We start from the raw sequence: 19529 nt of genomic DNA, 5'->3' as shown, positions 1-19529 counted from the left end.
AAATGTGCACTCTGTCCTTCTGCTCTGTGCTACAGGGCTGGTTGTGAGCTCTGTGCTTTGTATTAGCTTTTCTTCATCCTGGGTTTTCTCATATGCCATGAAAAATGTGGCAGAGTTTGGTTAAAATGGAGCTTATAATTTATCTGAAACCAGAAGCCAGACGTAATAACTAGATAAATATTTGAATCTCAGCTTTAACTTCTGTGTATGTGCAAACACGCTTTTGTGTATGGGAAATATGACCTTTTTTATGTCCTTCTGAAGCTGTATGTATAAAAAATATGAAGAAAGTTGTAATTGTTCCTGCCTTGCAGCCTTTCTTTTGATTCTCTTTTAGCTGGAGATCTCTGTGTACTCAGAGACTTGATGTCTTGGCTGTAGTGTGAATTTGGTTGGCTCCTGGTGGGGTTCTGGGGAGAATGCTGTGAGGTTGGAAGTGGGAAGTGAGGTCACAGGGGGTACATGCATCCTTCCATAATTTCTGGTTTCCTTTGCAGCCCTGTGTGACATGCATCCCATGAGAGCACTCTTCCTCATCCCAAGGAACCCGCCCCCAAAGTTGAAATCCAGAAAATGGTAAAGAGATGTGTAAAAAACCTGTATTTTTGCTGCACTTGGGCTTAGGAGGGCTTTAAGCTTTCTTGTCCAGAAACAATGATTTTGTTAAGTTATTTAGTTATCTAGGAGGTGATTCCTAAGCTGTTTCTATGAGCTGGATTGAGCCAAAGGGCAGATATAGTTGACCTTTGGGAAGCAACACCTTTCTTTTTGAACTCTGCTTAAACTGTGGCAGTTGTTTCATTTTGGTGTCTGTGGCCAAAATTGCAGGGTAAGCAAGGAAGGCTTAGATGTGCTGCTTGAGGTCAGGGCTTTATCAGATTGCTTGGACATTCTGGGGCTAATGGCAGTCACCTGCCCTACAGAGAATTACTTTTTGTTTTAAATTAAGTGTGTAAAGAAAATCTTCAGCTTATCAAAAGGTCAAGGGCATTTTTGAAAGGCTTGTGTTGGCCAGATTGTGGTTTTGTTGATCAGGATGTAAATTCAAGGTAACAACTCCTCTTAGAAGGGGGTGAGGTGGAGTTCACCTTCAGCACTGTGCTGGTCACAGGAGTCTCACTGGTGACAGAACTCAAAATTGTTTCTCTCAGTTCCAATGTAGAAGGAAACCTTGCAACGTTAGTGCTTTCCACCACTCAGGTAGTGCTTGGTCCACAAGATGAAAAGCATCATTGGTCTTTCTCCACTGTTCTGATCTTTTTTAGGTCAAAGAAGTTCCTAAATTTTGTTGAGAGCTGCCTTGTAAAGCATTATTTGCACCGTCCATCCACGGAGACCCTGCTGAAGCATTCCTTCATCCGCGACATGCAGAACGAGCGGCAAGTGCGCATCATGCTGAAGGACCACCTGGACAGGACAAGGAAGAAAAAAGGAGAAAAGGGTAACACGGCAAAACCAAAATAAAGGACACTTCAGAGAGCGTGTCCTCTTCAGATTTTGAAAGCAGAGCCCAAGGCAGATGCAGCTGAAAGACTAGAACCAGGAAAACTGAGAAAGTGTTGTCCTCGATAGTGGGGCCATTTTGAAGATTTCTTGGTGGAAGCCTTGGTCCTTAATGGTGTTCTAGTGCTGAAGTCCTTGAACCTTGAGTTATTGAGAGCAGCCCTGGTGCTAGCAGGGAGCACGGACTCCAAGTGAAGTCTGGGTCTCTGCTTTCTTCAGCAGTGCTCCACAAGTGTTTCCTTGTCTCTCTGTTCATATTTCTGTCCCAGATCCAAATTTACCTGTTGGATCTCCATATAATTTTGTCTTGTGAGTTCTTTGGGGGCGGCAGGACTCTTTAAGTGTTTTGAAATGGACTGCACGAAAGAGACCTGGAGAAGACCTCCACGCTCCAGTAAAATACAGGTGTTATAATGAATCACTCCTTCACAGTGTGTATGAAGAAAAAGATAATTCATATTTGTTCCAAATGCCAGGCTTACCCTTCAGAGCAAAATCTGGAAGAAGCAGTGCAGGAATTGGGGTGATACTTATGAAAATGCCTGTGCATGGCAGACTAAAGGCTGTGCAAAGGGGACAGGGACAAGTGGTCTGTTGACCAATGACCCTGCCCTCTCTCCCCTTTTCCCCTTCAGCATGTTTTATACTGCCAGAAATGCTGTGAGGATCAGGGACTGTGAGAGCAAACTGGGAAAGCACTGTGGTGTTAGAAGGTGTCTTATAAATGCTCTGATTTGACAACAGGAGTATTTGCATCTTAAATGAAATTGCTGTTGCAAAGTAGATTTACTGACTCCAGTAGTAGGTGCAAATTCTGCCACCTCTTTCAGCTGTGAATCTCAAGGCACACTGAAATGGAAAGATAGTGAGTTGGAATTTCTCACAAATGCTCTTAAGAGGGGTGGGTGAGTGCAAAATGTCACTTCTTCATAAACAGTTATATTTTGACCTGAAAATGCTATTTTTCATCAAAACTCCTCTGAAAAGGAGAATAGGAGAATTGCCAGACTATACACTTTAAAATAGTAACTTCAAAACCAATGAAGTGACAATTTAGTATGTACTACAGCCAACAATGCAGGGTAGGACCAGTTTGAAACTATCCCATAAAAACTGCCTTCATGTCAGTCTTTAAAAGCATGGGTCATCTTTTAAAACATTGTGCTAAAACTAGTATTAGGTTTTTGTTTACTTTTTTTTGCTTGCCTAATTATTCCCTTTGGTACAAAAGCAAACCTGGATTTACTGATGACCTCAGCATAGCCATGACAGCAGAGCAGGGCAGTGCAAGCTTTTATGTCCTATCTAAATGTCTTTTTGAAAAACCCCTCTGCTGGTAGTGCTGTGGGGGTTGGGTTTCTCTGTGGGTTTAGCCTAATTTGTTTCAGATTATAGAAGTAGGTTAGTTTTGCAAAACCAATACAGTCAGTCCCGGGAAAAGGTGGGTGTGTGTAAAGGGGCTGCCCTGAATCATTACCTGAACTAGATTTTGAATTATGTACAAGGATATTTTGCCTTCCCTCAGCCCCTCAAATTCCAATTCCTCCTTAGCCCGTAGTTCAGGCTGAATGCTCAGAGATGATGTTCAAGATCATGTCTTAGATAACAGCATCCTCCCCTGGTGTTTGTTTATTCTCTGTTTTAGAAGAAACGGACTATGATTACAGTGGAAGTGAGGAGGAAGATGATGAGCTGAATGAAGATGAAGGAGAACCAAGGTTAATTTTATTACTGAAATAGAAAATTTGACTGCCCAAGCTGTTCTCATTGAAGGCAGCTCTCCTCAGCCAGAACAGCTTTTTTAACTTGCTCTGAATCCCTAATCTCCTGGGTCCCCTTTGGTAGCTTTAACTGTTTTGTAGCTGTCAAACATAACTGCTGAGTATAGAATGTCTGTAATAAGCTGCTGCTTGCGGGAGGGGGGAAGCTGTCAAATGAAGGACCCAATAATCAGCTTCAGGCTGGTTTGTAGCACACCAGGTGTGGCTGTAGAGTCAACTGCTGGAGATATATCATGATTTGCTAACGCAAGGCAGCAAACATTTTCAAAGCACCTCTATTCTCTCTTTAATGCTATGTTTTGTCACGTAGAAACCTCCTCTTTGTTTCAGCTCCATAGTTAATCTCCCAGGGGAGTCAACTCTCCGCCGGGAGTTCCTGAGGCTGCAGCAGGAGAACAAGAACCGCTCAGACCCTCATCGGCAGCAGCAGCAGCTGAAGGACCAGGAGAAGTACAAGCAGCAGCTGCTGGCAGAGCGGCAGAAGCGCATCGAGCAGCAGAAGGAGCAGAGGAGGAGGCTGGAGGATGTAGGGGGCTGGCTTGTGCTGTTATTCCATGTCTCATCACAAATGAAAAATGTGCATGTAGGGAATAGGCTTTGCAGGGCAAGAGGGCTGTGTTAAATTGTCTGCTTGCCCTGGGTTGTAGTCTGGCACCTTGGGAGACCTGTGTCACTTTTGAACACAGAACATGGATTTTAGATGGACTCTGTCCTTTTCCTGCTGATAACCTGCCCTGAACTCTGTGAGCAGAAGGGGAAGGGCATTTTGCTTGAGTAGGTTTGGTGGTGGTAGCCCTGGCAGATGGGGTGAGAGATCCCTATTTCTTCCTCATATGTTTGCAATCTGTTGGTCTGGTCCAGAGTCTTGGTCCTGCTTTTGTTTAAGATATTTAAAGACAGCTGATTGCCTTTTCAGCTGCCTGACACGCTGTTGTTTTAGAGGCAGAGCTAAATCATAAAATTACAGAACTATTATTGTTGGAAAAGACCTCTAGGATCCAGTCCAACCATTAACCTGGCACTGAATGTCCACCACTATATCTTGGTGCTAAGTACCACATCCACATACTTTTTTCAACACTTGCAGGAGAGCTGATTCCATCTCTTCCCTGGGCAGTCTGTTCCAATGCTTGACCAGCCTTTCAGTAAACAATTTTTTCCTCATATCCAGTCTAAACTTGCCATGGCACCACTTGTTTGTTACCTGGGAGGAGAGCCTGACCCCCACCTGGCTGCAGCCTCCTGTCAGGGAGTTGTGCAGAGCAATAAAGTCCCCCCATAGCCTCCTTTCCTCCAGGCTGAACACCCTCAGCTGCTCCTCATCAAACCTGTGCTCCAGACTCCTCCACAGCTCTGTTGTCCCTCTCTGGACACACTTCTGCCCCTCAGTTTTTCTTTTGCAGTGGCACAACACAAAAATCACCAACGTGTCTCTTCTCTCTTGTATCTGACATAACTTGAGCATTGTGTGAACACTTCAGAGCTGACATCTGTGAAGCACAGTTCTGCTCCAGCAAAATGGGAACACTCTGGGAAAAAAACCCTTCCTTCTTGAAATGTTGGGAAGACATTTGTCATTAGATTAGTTGTCAGTTGTCAGGGAGATCTCACATGCCTCATAAATAACAGATCTGCCCTGGGCTGCCCAAAGGGCAGAGGTTTCACTTCAGGTTTGGCAGTCACCGTGACTGCTTGTCCCTGCTTGTCCCTGCCCACTTTTGCTCTGTAGTGTGTCAGGTGTCCCCCCTTTAGTGACTGTAGAGCAGGAAATGGGCCTTGTGATTTATGAGCCCTGGCATGAGTAACTGGTGGGTACTAAAGTAAAGTAAAATAAGCAATGTTGTTCCCTGGATTTCTTCCAGCACCAGAGGCGAGAGCAGGAGCTACGAAGGCAGCAGGAGTGTGAACAGAGGTGGCCAGAGGTGAAAGTCAGTCAGAGGAAAGAGGAAAGGGGCAAAGAAGACAAAAGGGCTGTGGAAGATGAATACTTCATAGTAGATGGACAGAGGAAATTGGAAAAGAAGCAGGTATGAAGAGGGTGTTTGCTGACAGCAGTTTGCAGCTCCCTGTTCTGTATCTGATGTCTTTCTCAGTTCCCTGAGGGTGTTCCTATCCTCTGAGTCATGGGCCAAGGAGGGACTTCACTAATGCATTTACTGCCTCTTGTTCTCAGATTTAGCCTTCCTTTGAGTTGACTTAGATGTTACTGAGTCACCCTCTATATCTGCAGCAGGGACACTGCCTCTCCCACTTTTGTCCCTGCTGTTCCTCTGTGCTGAATTGGTCTGATTGCAATTCCTTTACCCTGGAAGCTTCCAGCCTCAGCGAAAGCTAAGCTTACATCTCCAGTCCCCATTTTGCATTCATGTTGTAACCTGGACCATTTCTTTTCCACAAAAACAGTGGAGCAGAGGTTAATTTTAATGCTGAGCTGTCATTATCAAGTCTGTCACCTTGATCACAATGTTTTTCTATTGTTTCAGCTGCATATTGATTTGTAATCAAACAGAAGCATGCAGTGTTTGATTAAAGGCCTCTGGTTTTAGTAAAAGTAAAAAGAACAAATATGATCTTCTGACCTGCTGTCTAAAAAGCCAAGTATTCTTCCTGTTGCTCAGGGTTCTGACTCTTCTGTCAGCCCTGCTGGAATTGTGGTCACTTTGCTCTTTGAAAAGCCACTATTTCTAGCAGACAACTTGGTTGTCCTCCAAGGCATCGTTGTCTCTGAGGTTCATCACTCTCTGCTTTCAGAAGATGGAAGATGTGCAGCACAACAGGAAGATGCACAGAACCCTCCCCAAAGATCAGACACAGCTGCTGTCTCTCCAGCATGACCACAAGCAGAAGAAGAAAGAGCCTTCCAAGAGTTCAAATGCAGGGGTGCATCCTCCATCAAACAGCACAAGCAAAGAGGTACTGTCTTGGCCAGGGCAGCATTTCAGTGCTTTGTAGTTTATGATGCTGTAGGAATGCTGAAGCAGAGAGCAGACTGATCTTTAAACCTACATCTGGAGCTTGACCTGTCTTTCTACACATTTATGCTACAGACTTCAGTTTCCATTAATACTCAGAGGTTAAGGGAAAGAAAGAATTGTTCTATCGCTTGTGTTTGAGTTAAGGGAAGGGTTTGATTGCTGAGAGAACAAATGAGGTTCTTCTGGTCAATAGGTGTCATTCTCTTGTCTTTCAGAGAGGCATGAAATAAGGTAATACCACCTGAGATTTAATAGAGGTCTTTGCCTGATGTTAGGGTTCACAGAACTGACCCAGGCACAGAACAGCATCCTGCCTCCTGACACAGATATCTGTGCCCCAGCAAGCAGGCTGTGATGCCTTTTCTTGGTTTTTACGTCCCAGGATAAGGTTTGATGGATCAGGATAGCCACATATAGTCAGTCTGTACTGCAGTCCATTTTCCTCCTTTGCTAACTCTGACAGTATTTCTACCCATCAACTCATTCTGGTCATTGTCACCATGTCTTGAAAAGCTCTGGGTCCATTTCCATCTCCTCATTCCTAGCATGCTTTTTTATATAATCCAAACTGGTTAACCCAGTTCTACAGCTGGTGTGGGATTTGTTTTGTCACTAAAGTCTGGGTCAAAATCTCAACAGCTCACAGGTGCTTCCTCAGTAGAAGAGTAGATATGATGTTCTGTGAAGTTATGGCAAAATGCAGTTATCTTCCCAAAATGCCCAAACAGAGGTATGAGGAGAGCTGATGCACATGTAAATAGGAGAAATGCAGTGCAGCTTCTTAACACCTTGCTGCTGCCATCTTTGTCATCTTCTTGTGTGTGTGTGTGCTGCAACTATTCCCTGGGCTGAAATGTCCTGTACTGATAAATAGTTCAATGTAACTGCTCGAACTGGTGAAATGATGAATTTCAGTAACTGAATAGAGTCTACAAACAGCTAAGCCGCAGCATGAAGTTAGGAAAACAAAAGATATTAAGCTCCTTGTTAGAAGAGCAGTTTGTGAAAATGAGAGTAATTCTGTTTGAAGTACAACCTAACTGTCAAAACCACAAATGCCCTGGTTCTAAAGGCTTTATTGTACTGACTGATTAAGCAAATCGTTACTGAAATTTGAATGAACTGCTCTTGAAATCAGTATTTGTTTGATGATGGAGGGCTGGGTTTTATTCCAGCTGAGGAGCAAATTGAGTGTGGACAGAGAAGTAAGCTGCTTTTTCTAAATACACAACATCAAAGTCAATAGAAAAGCTTTGCCTTTTCTAGGCCTTTAATGGGTGAAAATGCAACTCTGATGATTAATTTATTTTCTACTTTACTGTAGTTAGAAGAAAAAGAAACCCAATAAAATACTGTCTTAGATACTCATCTCCTCTTTTGGCATGTGTTTTGTAAATTACTCCTTGATAGCAAAATGAAGAATTTGGTGTGCAGTCACTGTTAACTTTTAATTTAGTGTAATTAGTTGCAGATTACTTGCTTTTTAGGTTCCCAGCATGAGACTTTTGTCATTATGGCTGCAACAGTATGTTTGAGTTTTTAAGGCTATTGTACAATATTATTTACCTAATCTTAGAACTTCTTGGAAGTCACAGATCCTTCCACTAAATTGATAATTGGTGGTGCAGCCTTTTTTGGTTGAGACTTCTTTGTCAGCAGTCTTAACTATTTGCAATGATCTAAAAATGCTTTAAAGTTGTAACTGTTTTTAACAGGGTTAAGTCAGTGATTTTGCTCCTGTTGATACTGAACTTTTCCAGTTCATTAGCCAGAGAGATGTTAGTTCCTCTGTTGAGAGGAACCTGCATGGAGACAGTGGTAGCCTACTCAAGAGTGAGTTTGTTCGTACTTTTTAGGGCTCCCATTTCTAGGACCGGTCATCAATACACAGAAGAGCTCGACAATTATAGTTTCATTGAGACATTAAAAACAAACGAAAAATCCTAAAGCCCTGCAAAGCCTCAAGTTTGGTGGTGCAGAACTCTCTCTTGGGACTTCCTTGTCTTTGCCATTGTGCTTATCCCATTGTGCTGTCCCCAGCAGGTCAGGACATTTTCCCCTGCACATCTGTGCCCAGATGTGAGCTCACTCTGTGCTGAATCTGGTCCCACCAGCACCAGAGTGAAGGAGCTGGGAGGCAGACTCCAAGCTAGCTCAGTGCCTGGATGGGGTAGGCATCAGTTCTGGAAGCCCAAAGTGTCACCTGCATGAGTTTGCATCTGGATCATAAAGCCTTTCATGCCAGCTCCCCTTGGGCACAGAGATCGGGGATGAATTATCATCTCTGGCTTTTACATTTTCTTCCTTGCTTATAGTAAAATTTGCCTTTCATTATTACAAGTTGCAGGTAATGAAAATGTGGCCTCAAGAGTGTGTTCACTGGAGCTAGAATTTCATGGTTTGGCTGTGGTTTCTTGTTTTAGTAAACAGGGGTTTTTTTAGGTTTTGGTCTTCTTTTTTTCCACAGTGAGACAAAGAATAATTTTCCATGTCCTCAGCAATTTCGAGGCTGTGCTAAGAATATGCTTACCTTTCTGATACAGGCACAAACATCCAGATATAGTGAGAGATACTGTTAAGAATGCCCACCCTAACACAGATACAGGGTATTTTTATGGCATTAATCTCTAGTTTACTGTGTAGAGCTGTTTCCAGGCTGTTGAATCAGAGGATATGCTAAAGATTTACATTATAAAATGGGAATTAGTCATGTTGAACAGAATTGAAAAGTGTAGTGAGGTCAAAACCACAGGATAAAGACTTTTGTAATGAGCAATGCCCTCAGGAAATTTATTCCTTCTAGATCATGTTCCTCAGTCTTTCTCACAAGTAACATACCAAAAGGCAGAATGTTGAAAGTGTTTTAAGGTAGAAAGCAATGTGCAGTAATGTCAATGCTGTGGAAAGGGGTAATTAATGCACAGCAAAACAGGCTGCATGTTGTCAAAGATAAGAAAGTATAGACAGATGATTCCTCCCAGCTAAAGTCTCAGCCTGCAACCAAAGGAGTGGCCTAGAATACAGCAGATGGAAACTCAAGCCCCTCTCCTTGCTGCAGCTTGGAAACTTGATGGAGAAGGAAGGGTTGCAAATGGAGAGGAAAGGGTGGTTTGTGGTGTGCCAGGGCTGTCCTCCTTGGTGGGAAGGTCCATCAGAGGTGGTGTGCTCTGTGCTGCCATGAGACAGCATCCAGCCCACAGACTGGGGCTCTCTGTGCAGTGTGCTGCTGCTTTTGTCCTTCCCAGGCTGAAGACCGAGCCAAGAAGAGTGACAGCATGCAGCCCTCACTGTGGCCAGCGGCGCTGGGACACGAGGCCACCGCGCAGCCCAGGATGGGATCCGGGAGCAGCTCCAGCCCCTGCACCCCTGCCCCACAGAGAGCCCTGCTCGTGCAGGTACTGCACAGCCTGGGGAGGGCAGGGGTGGTTCTAGGCACAACAGGCTGCAGAGGAGGATGGGTTATTGGGGGCAGCTCAGCTGCTTTCAGGGCACGTCACACTGACTCACCAAGCAGCAGCATGGGCCTGTATGGCTCTCTGAGCATACCTGCAATTATGGGTTATTACTATGAGATCAGGCTGTATTATCCTAAATGTTTCTTAAACTCCTTGTTGATTTGGCTTGGCATGAGCTTCAGGTGAACATCCTGCATGAAAGGTCACAGAGTCATAGGATGGTTTGGGTCAGAAGGGACCTCTAAGAGTCACTTAGCCCAACCTCCCTGACACGAGCAGGCACATTTTCAACTAGATCAGGTCTCTCAGAGCCCTGTCCAGCCTGGTTTTGAATGTTTCCAGAGTTGGGGCATGTGCAGCCTCTCTGTGCAACCTTCTCCACTGTTGCACCACCCTCATCATAAGAATTTATTTCCTTACTTTCCTAAAATTCAGAGTTCTAACTTCACCCTGTGTCTGAGCCATATCCCTCAGGACTATGAACTTCACCAGTGTGTGATCACTGCAGCCCCAGCTGCTCCAGCCTTGGATTCACTGATTAGCTCCCCTGTGCTGGTGACCCTCAGGACCAGTATTGCATCCCCCCTGGCAGGGCTGCCTATCACCTGGCTGGAAAAGTTACCCTCTGTGCATTCCAGGACTCTGCTGGATTGCCTGCAGCTCACCAATTTCAGCTACTCTGGTATCTGCTGCTTTCCCAGCAGATACCAGAGTAGCTGAAATTCCCCAGGAGGAGGATTTAGGGAAGCAGCTCTCCCTTATGATGCTTTGCCTCTTGCCCTGGAGCAAATCTCAGAGTCTGGGAGGTGGATAATAGCTGGCTCTTAGTGTCTCTGAGTCAAAGCTTCCCTGTGCCTTTCCTCTTCAGGTTGCTTTGCTGTTTGGTGATGATGGAAAAATCACCAGAAACAGATGTTGTGAGCAGAAAGGCCTCATTTCCCCTGATAGCTTTTACCTGGAAAAATATTTATGTTTGTCTTCTCACATCCTTTTTTTCCAGAGCCTGTTTGTTGTTTCAAGTCACGAGTATTGTAAGTGGGCTGAGTTGATGGCCTGGCTTGCAGCATCAAATCACTGGAGAGCTATTGCAAGGTCTACAAGAAGGACATTTGTAGCTTAGCCTTGGGCAGAGGCTGGCAGCTTCCCTGAGGCAAATATTTCAGCCCTGTAATAGCAGTGGGAGCATCCATAGTTTATTGCAGGGCATTTGGGATTCTGCAGGAGTACAGTGGCTGTACAGAGGATAGTCTTGTCCTGCTTGGGAGCCACTTCTGGGATGAGAGGCTGCTTCACCTGGGACAAGTGATCATTCCTCTGCACCCTGTCAGTGCTTTCCCAATTTGTAGCACCTCTTCAAGTTGCTGAGGGGAGTGATGAGGAATGAAGCAGTATTTACCAACTTCTTTCACTTTTCTTGATGGAGACTACTCTACAGAAAATGTAAGCTGTTCAGAGTGATGGTGTTACTTAAGGATTCTAGCAGCAAGTGATGCACAGTGGTTGCTGTGTGATTTCAGTCTCTGCTGGGAGGTGCCCTGGTACCCCCTCACAAGGCAGAGCTCCAGCTGACAGTGCATGTGGACAGGGAGAAGCCAATCTGTGCTGCTGCTGCCTGCTGTGTTCACATGGAGTCCACATGAACTTCAATGGGTAATTTATAAATCCCCTGAAGGGTTATTTTTCCCTTTGCTGGTTGGGAGCAGCTGCTGCTGCTAATGGCAGCATGTTTGGACACGCTGCCTGCATTAACTGCATGAGGTGTTTAGGCAATACAAGTGATGGGTGAGGTGGTCACCTGAAAATTAAAAACCACCAAAAAAATATACTTGAGAAATTCAGTATGTGGGTGCCTAGTTGATTTAAAACAAAAGTGAACTGTGGAGTTAAAATGCAAGCTGAATTCATCACAGATGCTGCACTGAAGAACTTCCAGCCAGGTTTGTCAGAGAGAGATCATCTGCCAGCACTGCTCTGCTCAGACAAAAATTACTTCTTATTTTCAAAAATCATATTCTGTGACATCTTATGGCACATCCTGTATGCCCAGATCTCTCTCAGAATTGTTTCACTGAAAAACTTAACACAGCTCCTATGGTGAAAGGAGCATGATTTCTCAATGCCTTACATCCTCTCTGTCTGCTGAGGGAAATGTGAGATTCAGAGAGTACCAGTTCCACCTGCTTTGTACCAGGTTTGTGTTTGCTGCAGTACACAGCAGATTTGGCTCTCTGGTTGTGGTGGTGTGGGATGAGCTGGTTTGGACTGCTTGCAGAATTCCACAGAGGCTTCTTGAACAAAGTCACTGAGTCTGATCTCCTGCCCAGCATCTTCTGCAGCCTGACTAGTGGAAATAAGCTCCAGTTTTAATTAACTCTTGTGGTTTTCCTATAGGATTTGCTAGATAGATATTCTCTATTTTGTAGGGTGATGTGACAAGAAGTGTAACAATATTACAAGAGCTAGCTGTGTGTAAAGCTGTGGAGTGCCCTAGTATCCCAGAGAACCTGCTCAGAAGTTTAAGAAATTCCTTTTCCTTATGCTGTTTCCTAACAACACTTGCACTTAATCTATCTTCTCTATGTAGATTCAGTTCACATTAGTAACTTGGGCATCCTCCAAAAAGCAGCACAGCCTCTTTTTAAAACTTCTTGCTTCAAAATGGTTTTGAGCTAGCTCTAGTAATGAGTCTTTTGTGCCGTATCACCTTACGTTATCATTTTGTGAATCAAAGTGTTCTTTCCCTTAGCTCGGTTACGTGTCCCTTTATGGTTTGAGGACACACTGTAGGTAACACTTTCTCTACCAATGCTTTCTGTGCTTGAGGAGAAATGCTGTTCTTTAGATATTACTTACAAGAAAAACAATTTAAAGTTCAAATCTCAGTTGTTTAGAATCATTGTTAGGTAGAGGGGTTTAAATTTTTTTCCCTATGCAAACCTAAGAAGAATATGAAACACTCATTTTGGGGGTTTTCTGAGGTGGTTTGGGCTTGCTTGTGGAAGCAGGTGTCTGTTCCTGGCTTTACATGGAGCTGCTGTACTGGGCAGGGTTTCTATTCACTCAGTCACTTATATCATGACTCAGCAAAGCTTATCCATGCTTTTAAACACAAATAGTTTTCTGGCAATCAGCAGGACTCAAAGGCTGGAATTTAAAAAGAAATATATGTATCTTGTTGAAAAAGCGGCAAGGAAAAGAAAATCCTCCTATATTCTGATAATAATACACCTGCTACAAAACCTGTTTCTATAACCACAATGAATTTCTTCAGGTGAGCATTTTGCTGCTCAATAATTCTGGTTAACTAAAAACTGTTATTAGAAACAATCTTGTTGGATAAAAAGGTATTTTGAAAGGACATAGATTATGTTACAAGTGCTGAAAAAGCTGTTTTCTGTTAAGAAAGTCAACAGAACATATTGTCCCAAAAAGTCAGGGAAAGCACCTGAATAACTAAGTGAACTTCTCAAAACTGGTTTTGGCAGTTGATTTTGCCATGCAGGTCTGGGAGGTTGCAATGAGACATCTTTGACATCTTTTATCGAGTTTTGGAATTACTTCCTGTCAATATTTAATTGACATTTGAACATTGTTCCCATGAAATTCAGTCTTGTACAGGTACAGAGAGTTCATAACCCTATTATCTTCTTGAAAGCTGTGTGAAGTTCTAGTTACTGTGGTTTACTTTTTGGGATGGAGAAACGGGAGAATTTTACAGACTTACCTGATAAATCAATAAAATACTCATCTAAGTCATTCTTTGGGGAAAGTGTACTGTAAGTGCCTCTGGTCTAAGGTGCAGTAACTCAGTTGGGACACAGGAGTTTGAACTCTGATAAAATTTCATTCTTAGGCCTCCAAATGTTGGAGGTGCTGATCTTGCCATGTGTGAGAGGAAGAGGCACCTCCCAGAGAGCCCTGGCCTAGCATTGCATGGGAGATCAGACGAGGTGAAGCACAGAGTGGTAAAGCTTCAGGCATTTCTCTAATACTTCTTCTATTTCTGTAATTTCAAACTGATTCCAGCATAGCAGAATCTGCCCTGCAGACAGGCCCAGCTCAGACAGACTTTCTGTGTGCTCTGTCTTGGTCTGGTGTCCAAGAGGATTTCTCATTTCAGGGAAGCAGTACTTTCAGCTGACACATTTAATTCTCAGTTTCTTCCTCCTTGGCAGACACTGGGGTAGCAGATCATCAGAGTGTAGATTTTTTTCTTTTTACATCCAGAAAAAATCAGAGAAGCAAATGTTGAATATTTTAGCTTTAGTTTTGCACTTACTTCTTGTTCCCTTAAAGTCAAGACTTTGTAAGGAATTAAATTGATTCCTTCCCCTTCCCATGCTGTGATTGAGGTTTTTGCTGTCCTAATGCTCTAATTGGACACCTTTAGAGATGTTTTAAACACAGGTGGCTGCAATGGAATCACCTGGACTTGACCACCCATGAGGTGTAATCTGAGCATAATTTTATTCTTTCTTACTGCATTCTCACGTTTGATCTCTCTTTCTTTCTTTTTTTCAAGTAATTGAAAAGTTTGTTTCAGAGGAGGACCAAGGGGTCATAATCACTGGAGTACTTAAAAGTGTTTGCAGCTGGCAATTTGCCTCCACTGACTGTGGGTTGGTGGTGGCCATGCAAAGAATAGCTTGGATGTCAATATCTAAGATAGGGGAGGTGGGTTCCCACAGTGATTAGACTATGGAAATCCTGCAGTGGAAGCATTGTCCAGGTTTGAAGGAAATGTAGTGATTCCATAGCATTTTTTTCATCATCAAGGTAGTTAGCTCCCAGTGCATTGCCAGTGACCTATTTGCTTCTCCACAGATTTAAGAAAGGGGGGTGTATGTGTGTCTATATGTATATACACAGAGAGAATAGATTTTTTTACGATTTCTTTTTGTTGTACCCTTCACCTTGGGATATTTGTGTCTAACATGCTAACATGATGGAAATGAACAGCTCACTGCGAGTAGGGCTCTATCCAGGCACAATATTCCTGCTATGCTTAGTAAATATTTAATCTCCAAGGCAGAATCATTGATCTCTGTTGAGATTGCAACCTGTTAGGTAGGCAGGGAAGTGCAATTCACCACGTGTTTTGTTTGTTTCAAGTGTGAGAATTTCCGGGCTAGTAAGGACGTGTACCACAGCAGCTCCCTGTCAGACATGGTGACAGCTCCACTCAGCCCTGGGCAGGACGACGTGTTCTGGAGCACGAGCCACAGCAAAGAGCAGCCCCCAAAGGTGGGTAAAACTCGGGGTGTTTGGCACTCCTGGGGGAGATTGCACTGCACTGTGTGGAGTATCCACCCTCTACACTTCATGAAACTCTGAAAATCTCGTTGTTTGTGTCTGAACTGGGTCACACTGATCTAGAAAGTGGGATGCAAATTTACAGGGAGGTTGGTGGTGTGGGTTTATGTGTATGTGTATGTCGTGGTTTGACACTGGCCAAATGTCAGGCACCCACGAAAGCCATTCACTCATCATCCTTTGCTCTCAGTTGAGCAGAATAGAGGGAAAAAAATTACCAAGGGCTCATGAGCTGAGATGAGGACTGGGAGAAGACACTCTAAGGACAAAACAGGTTCAAATTTAAAGGTATAAAGTAAATTTATTATTAATAGAGTCAGAGAAGGATAATGAGAAGTAAAACACTTTTTCTCCCCTCAGCCCCTCCTTCCTTCCCACCGACATTGCAGGGAGACAGGCCGTGGGGATTTGGTCAGTTTGTCACCTGAGATCTTCTGTTTGCTCAGGGAGAGGAGTCTTTCCTCTGCTGTGTCATGGGGTCCCTCCGGGAGACAGCATTAGGTTTATTGACTTGGTTTATTTATTAAAATATCAATAGCAACCTTGAAATATTTGCTTAAATCTTTTAGGTTCCAGAAAGGACAACCTCAAAATTTTACAGCAGGGATCAGCCTGGCCATCAGAGATGCCTTTCAAGGTAAGCTTTCAAGTGTTTTATGCTTATTCTAAAACTAAACTTACACTGTATAGTTTGTACACATACACTGTGCTTATACTGCATTTCATGCTTAAAGTAATTTTTTAATGCTGCTTTATTGTCAGTAGAAGAACTGAAGTATCTGGCAGATGCTCTACCTCAGTGCCAGTGGCATTGGTTCCAAAGGACAGTCAGGTGTCTGGATGCTTTGGTGAGAGTGGGGGGGGTGGTCTGACCTCAGCTCCTTGTACAGGCACTTTCAATTACAGCTTGTGCTGCTTGTTTTGTAGTAGCTTGAACAGGCAGCTTGTAGATATATTGTGACAATTTTGGCAGTCTGCCCTTAAGGCTGGTATACTTTTTTCATATCCCAGGAGAAAAGACCAAGGATGTCTAGAGCTCAGCAGTAAAGGGCAGCCCCCACTGGATGTCTAATCAGGGAACAGAATGGGTTGGAGAGACTGGAAAGTGAAGTAGATTTAGCTGAAATAACAAAGTGATGTGCAGCATTTCTGATGAGTCAGAGTCAGAAACATTGTCTGAAATAACTTTCAAGTGAAATCAAGCCCTAAATGCTCCCCACTTGGGAATTACAGGAGGCAAAGCAGAATAGAAATGTATAAGTAATTGTCAGTCAAATGAGTGACTTCTGAGACTGGGTTTCTGGGTTTCTGGCTTGGCAGTTTATTTTACTGTCCAATGCATTTCTTTCTCCAGTGGTAAGTGACTGCTGTTGTATCTTCTAGGAAGGTAGAGGAGCAGTTCTCTAGAGTTGTAAAGCCATGAGATTTTGGAATCAGGACTAACACTTGACTCTGAAGAGTCCAAGGGTGATGTAATATAGAAGGATATTTTGCAATGACTTGGGAATCTCTGTAGTCTCCCAGGATGAGTGCCCAGAGGAAACTGTCCCCTCCATCATCTCCTCTCACTCCTGGGTGGCCCTGCTTGGAGCAGCAATGAAGATAAACTTTTAGTTCTCCAGAGTGTGACCTCGTACTGTAACAGCAGGAGCTCTGTTCCAGTCTCTGTTTCAGCACACAAGAGTCTCATCTGCTTTTTGTCTTTCTGTTCAGTAACACTCATCAGTCATCCCCTGGGGGACATGCTCTGAAGCTGAACAGTAGCAGCAGCACTCCTGGCACCAAGCAGTGGGAGATGGGATCTCATCAGAGCAGCTGGTCAACCTCAGGTGATTCCTAAGTCAAAGATCCATCAGTCAAAATGTGCTAAACTCCTGTCACATGAAATGGTCTTCTGCAGGGTGTCAAGTTCTGCATTGCAAATGGGATATGTCCTTTTAATGACATCCTCTGGTGAGAGACTTTTGAAAGCCCTCTGGATTTTATGGTCCATGCTCCTAAAATATAAGTGCTTACTCTTTTGAGTTAGAAAAGTGACTGTGAATATATTTTCATATGGAAAATTTGAACTGCCTCAATTAAGAATTGGAAAAAAAATCATTTCTGTTGCAGTTGGTGACACAATTGAAACTCAGCAGAGCCAACATTCCAGAAATACAGATGTAATTCAATACTGATATTCACTCATTGGCAAATTCTGCTCTTTGCACTGCTCACTGATAAGGTGATACACTTGAGCAGTTGATGTACATTAATATTTCTGCACTCTAATAATATACTGGCAAAAGGAAACATAATTCTCTCCTTACAACACATTATGAAATATTTCTCCAATATTCTTTTATGTGCAAAAAGATAGTGGAATTGAAAATATAAAAGGGCATTAGAAGTTAAAAGGAAGATAAAACCATGTGATATAGACAAAGTACAGTTTAGTAATCTCCTTTGCTGACAGTGGTAGTGGTGTAGGAATGTAGCAGCTTGCTTGTGGTTGTGACGTTTTTTGCAGTACAGATTCTGGTTGCTGAGGTTCTGGCAGATGGGGATGTGGAGAAGTGGACAGCTTTTTTCCTCTCTTGCTACTCCCATGGGTGTTTCCTCTGGGTCAGCTGCAGGGCAGTTCTTGTGTAGCCCCTCACAGAGCTCTGGTGTGTCACAAGGCCTTGCATCCAGGCTGGCCACTAAAGATTGGGAACATGAGGAATCCAAGTCAAAGCAGGGTGGATGCAAAAAATGTTCTGAAACCACCCCAGTGATCTTATGAGGTCATTTATTTTTATATGGAGGTTTACATTGTTAATTTAAAAGCCCTTGATAAATGAGAACAAATTGCTTATTTATTACACTTACACAATCAAGCCAGTTTTGCTTTTACTAGCTACACAGAATAGGAAGCTTTTCTTCAAGAGAAACCCAAAGCACACTTTAAATTGCTTGGGTTTTGTTTCTTTTTGCTCTTATGTCATTTTGTGTTTGAATAACAGAGTTGAACAACATGCAACAGCCCAGCTCAACTTTGCAGAGTCCATGTGATGTGTAACTCCTGTGCTATTTTGGCATGGGGAAGCAAAAATCTCACCAGAACTGGAAAGAATAGAAAACCTCCCTTGTGGTTTAAACTGTCTCCTTGAGTTCTTAAGTGTCATTAAATTACAGCTAGTTCTGGCATATGGCATTTCAGATGGAGTTTGTTGCTTTCCCAAACCCACAGGGATAATGAATTGGAGGAAAGGACTATAAATACTTTAAAGCTAATAGTTCTGCTGAGTTGCTTAGTTGCTTATTGACCAGTAAGGAATTGTGAGTTTTGAAAGCTTTGCAAAATGGATGAAGACATGAAACCATTGTGACAAAACTAAATTACTAAATAGGAATCCTCATTTGTCTGAGCTTGAATTCTCCCCCCTTAACTCACAAGGAGCCCTGTTGGTAACAGTGGGGTAGTCATGGGAGGAACTGCTGAAAAAGACAAGTGTTGAGCTGGCCAGTGTGTCCCAGGGCAGGATGAGGGGACAGTGGCTTTCCCTCCTTTCCCTTGTGTCAGGGGTTATGTGCAGAGCACCCCTTGAAGGCTTCTTTTGCTTTTCCCAGTGCTTGCAGGCAGTGGGAGGCCCACATTTCACAGGCAGATTTGCAGTTTAGCTCAGCTGTTTGCCCTCACCCAGTTGGGTTTAGAAAATCATTTTGCACTGTTTTTGTGTAACAGTTTTATGAAGGCCAAATCTTGGCAGCACCTCTCTCCCAGAGGTGTGCAGGGGGGCTCAGGCTCCTGAGCTTTCTTGCAGTCACAGGAAATAGCTGCCCGGCCCCTTGGTGCTGGAGTGTGACCAGCAGCTGGTGATGTGAGGAGCTCTCTCTCCTCAAGAAGAGGATCAGAGGAAGGGATTAGGATGCCCTCATCTTTTCCTCTGCTCCCTTTTCATGGAGCTCTGGCTGATGTGCAGTGGGAGTGTGTTACCAAGGGTTTGGTTTGCTTGCTGCATTAAAGTTCATCAGTATCAATTTATGCATGTAATATTGCAGCTTCTAGAACCACTGGGAAACAAACAATGAGATTTTCCTTTGCAACAAAGGAGAAAAGAGAAGTTTGTCAGCAGAGACTGGTATCTGCTTTGGGTCCTCGCTATGTGTGCTTGTCCTGCTCTCTCACCTGCTGCATGTACACTTAAAAAAAGAAACTTTTGGGTTTTTTTTACCCCCAGGGAATCCAGGACTGGCCAAGGCAGAGAATGTTTTGTCCCAGAACCACGTGCAGTTGCATCAGAAGCCTGAAAAAGTTTCTCATCCAGGCCAGATTGCAGTAGGTTCTTTTAAATCCACTGATATTTTTGATTTGTTCATTGTTTTCACTGTGCAGACAGCTCTGTTTTGGTGTGTGAGTTTGCTGTCACTCATGAGTCAGCCCGAGGGGTGTGTGAGGCTGGCTCAAGCTCCCTGCTCTCAGTCCAGGTCTGACTTGTGTCCAGCTCAGGTCCTCAGCAGAGTGTCCAGTTTTGGCTCAA

At 43.6% G+C, this 19529-nt stretch overlaps 1 protein-coding gene across 3 annotated transcripts in view; it reads left to right on the top strand.

Moving 5' to 3' along the window:
- Positions 1–19529, top strand: part of NRK (Nik related kinase) — an 86356-nt gene that overhangs the window by 42132 nt on the left and 24695 nt on the right. For 2 of the 3 annotated variants that reach the window (XR_003944931.2, XM_030228824.2), the window contains exons 9-19: positions 498–576; positions 1266–1441; positions 3149–3221; positions 3615–3810; positions 5147–5311; positions 6036–6197; positions 9505–9654; positions 14827–14958; positions 15597–15664; positions 16741–16856; positions 19230–19327. Coding sequence is in view for 2 of the 3 variants with exons in the window: in XM_030228824.2 (XP_030084684.1) it covers positions 498–576; positions 1266–1441; positions 3149–3221; positions 3615–3810; positions 5147–5311; positions 6036–6197; positions 9505–9654; positions 14827–14958; positions 15597–15664; positions 16741–16856; positions 19230–19327 (1415 nt within the window). In the remaining variant the exon portion in view is untranslated. The remainder of the gene's footprint in view (positions 1–497; positions 577–1265; positions 1442–3148; positions 3222–3614; positions 3811–5146; positions 5312–6035; positions 6198–9504; positions 9655–14826; positions 14959–15596; positions 15665–16740; positions 16857–19229; positions 19328–19529) is intronic. The other variant, XM_030228825.2, reaches the window with a different exon arrangement.

The sequence above is a fragment of the Serinus canaria genome, chromosome 4A, assembly GCF_022539315.1.
Source record: "Serinus canaria isolate serCan28SL12 chromosome 4A, serCan2020, whole genome shotgun sequence".
In the NCBI taxonomy this organism is placed as follows: Eukaryota; Metazoa; Chordata; class Aves; order Passeriformes; family Fringillidae; genus Serinus; species Serinus canaria.
The sequence above is the reverse complement of the archived record's forward strand: the minus strand, read 5'-3'. Positions and strand labels throughout refer to the sequence as shown.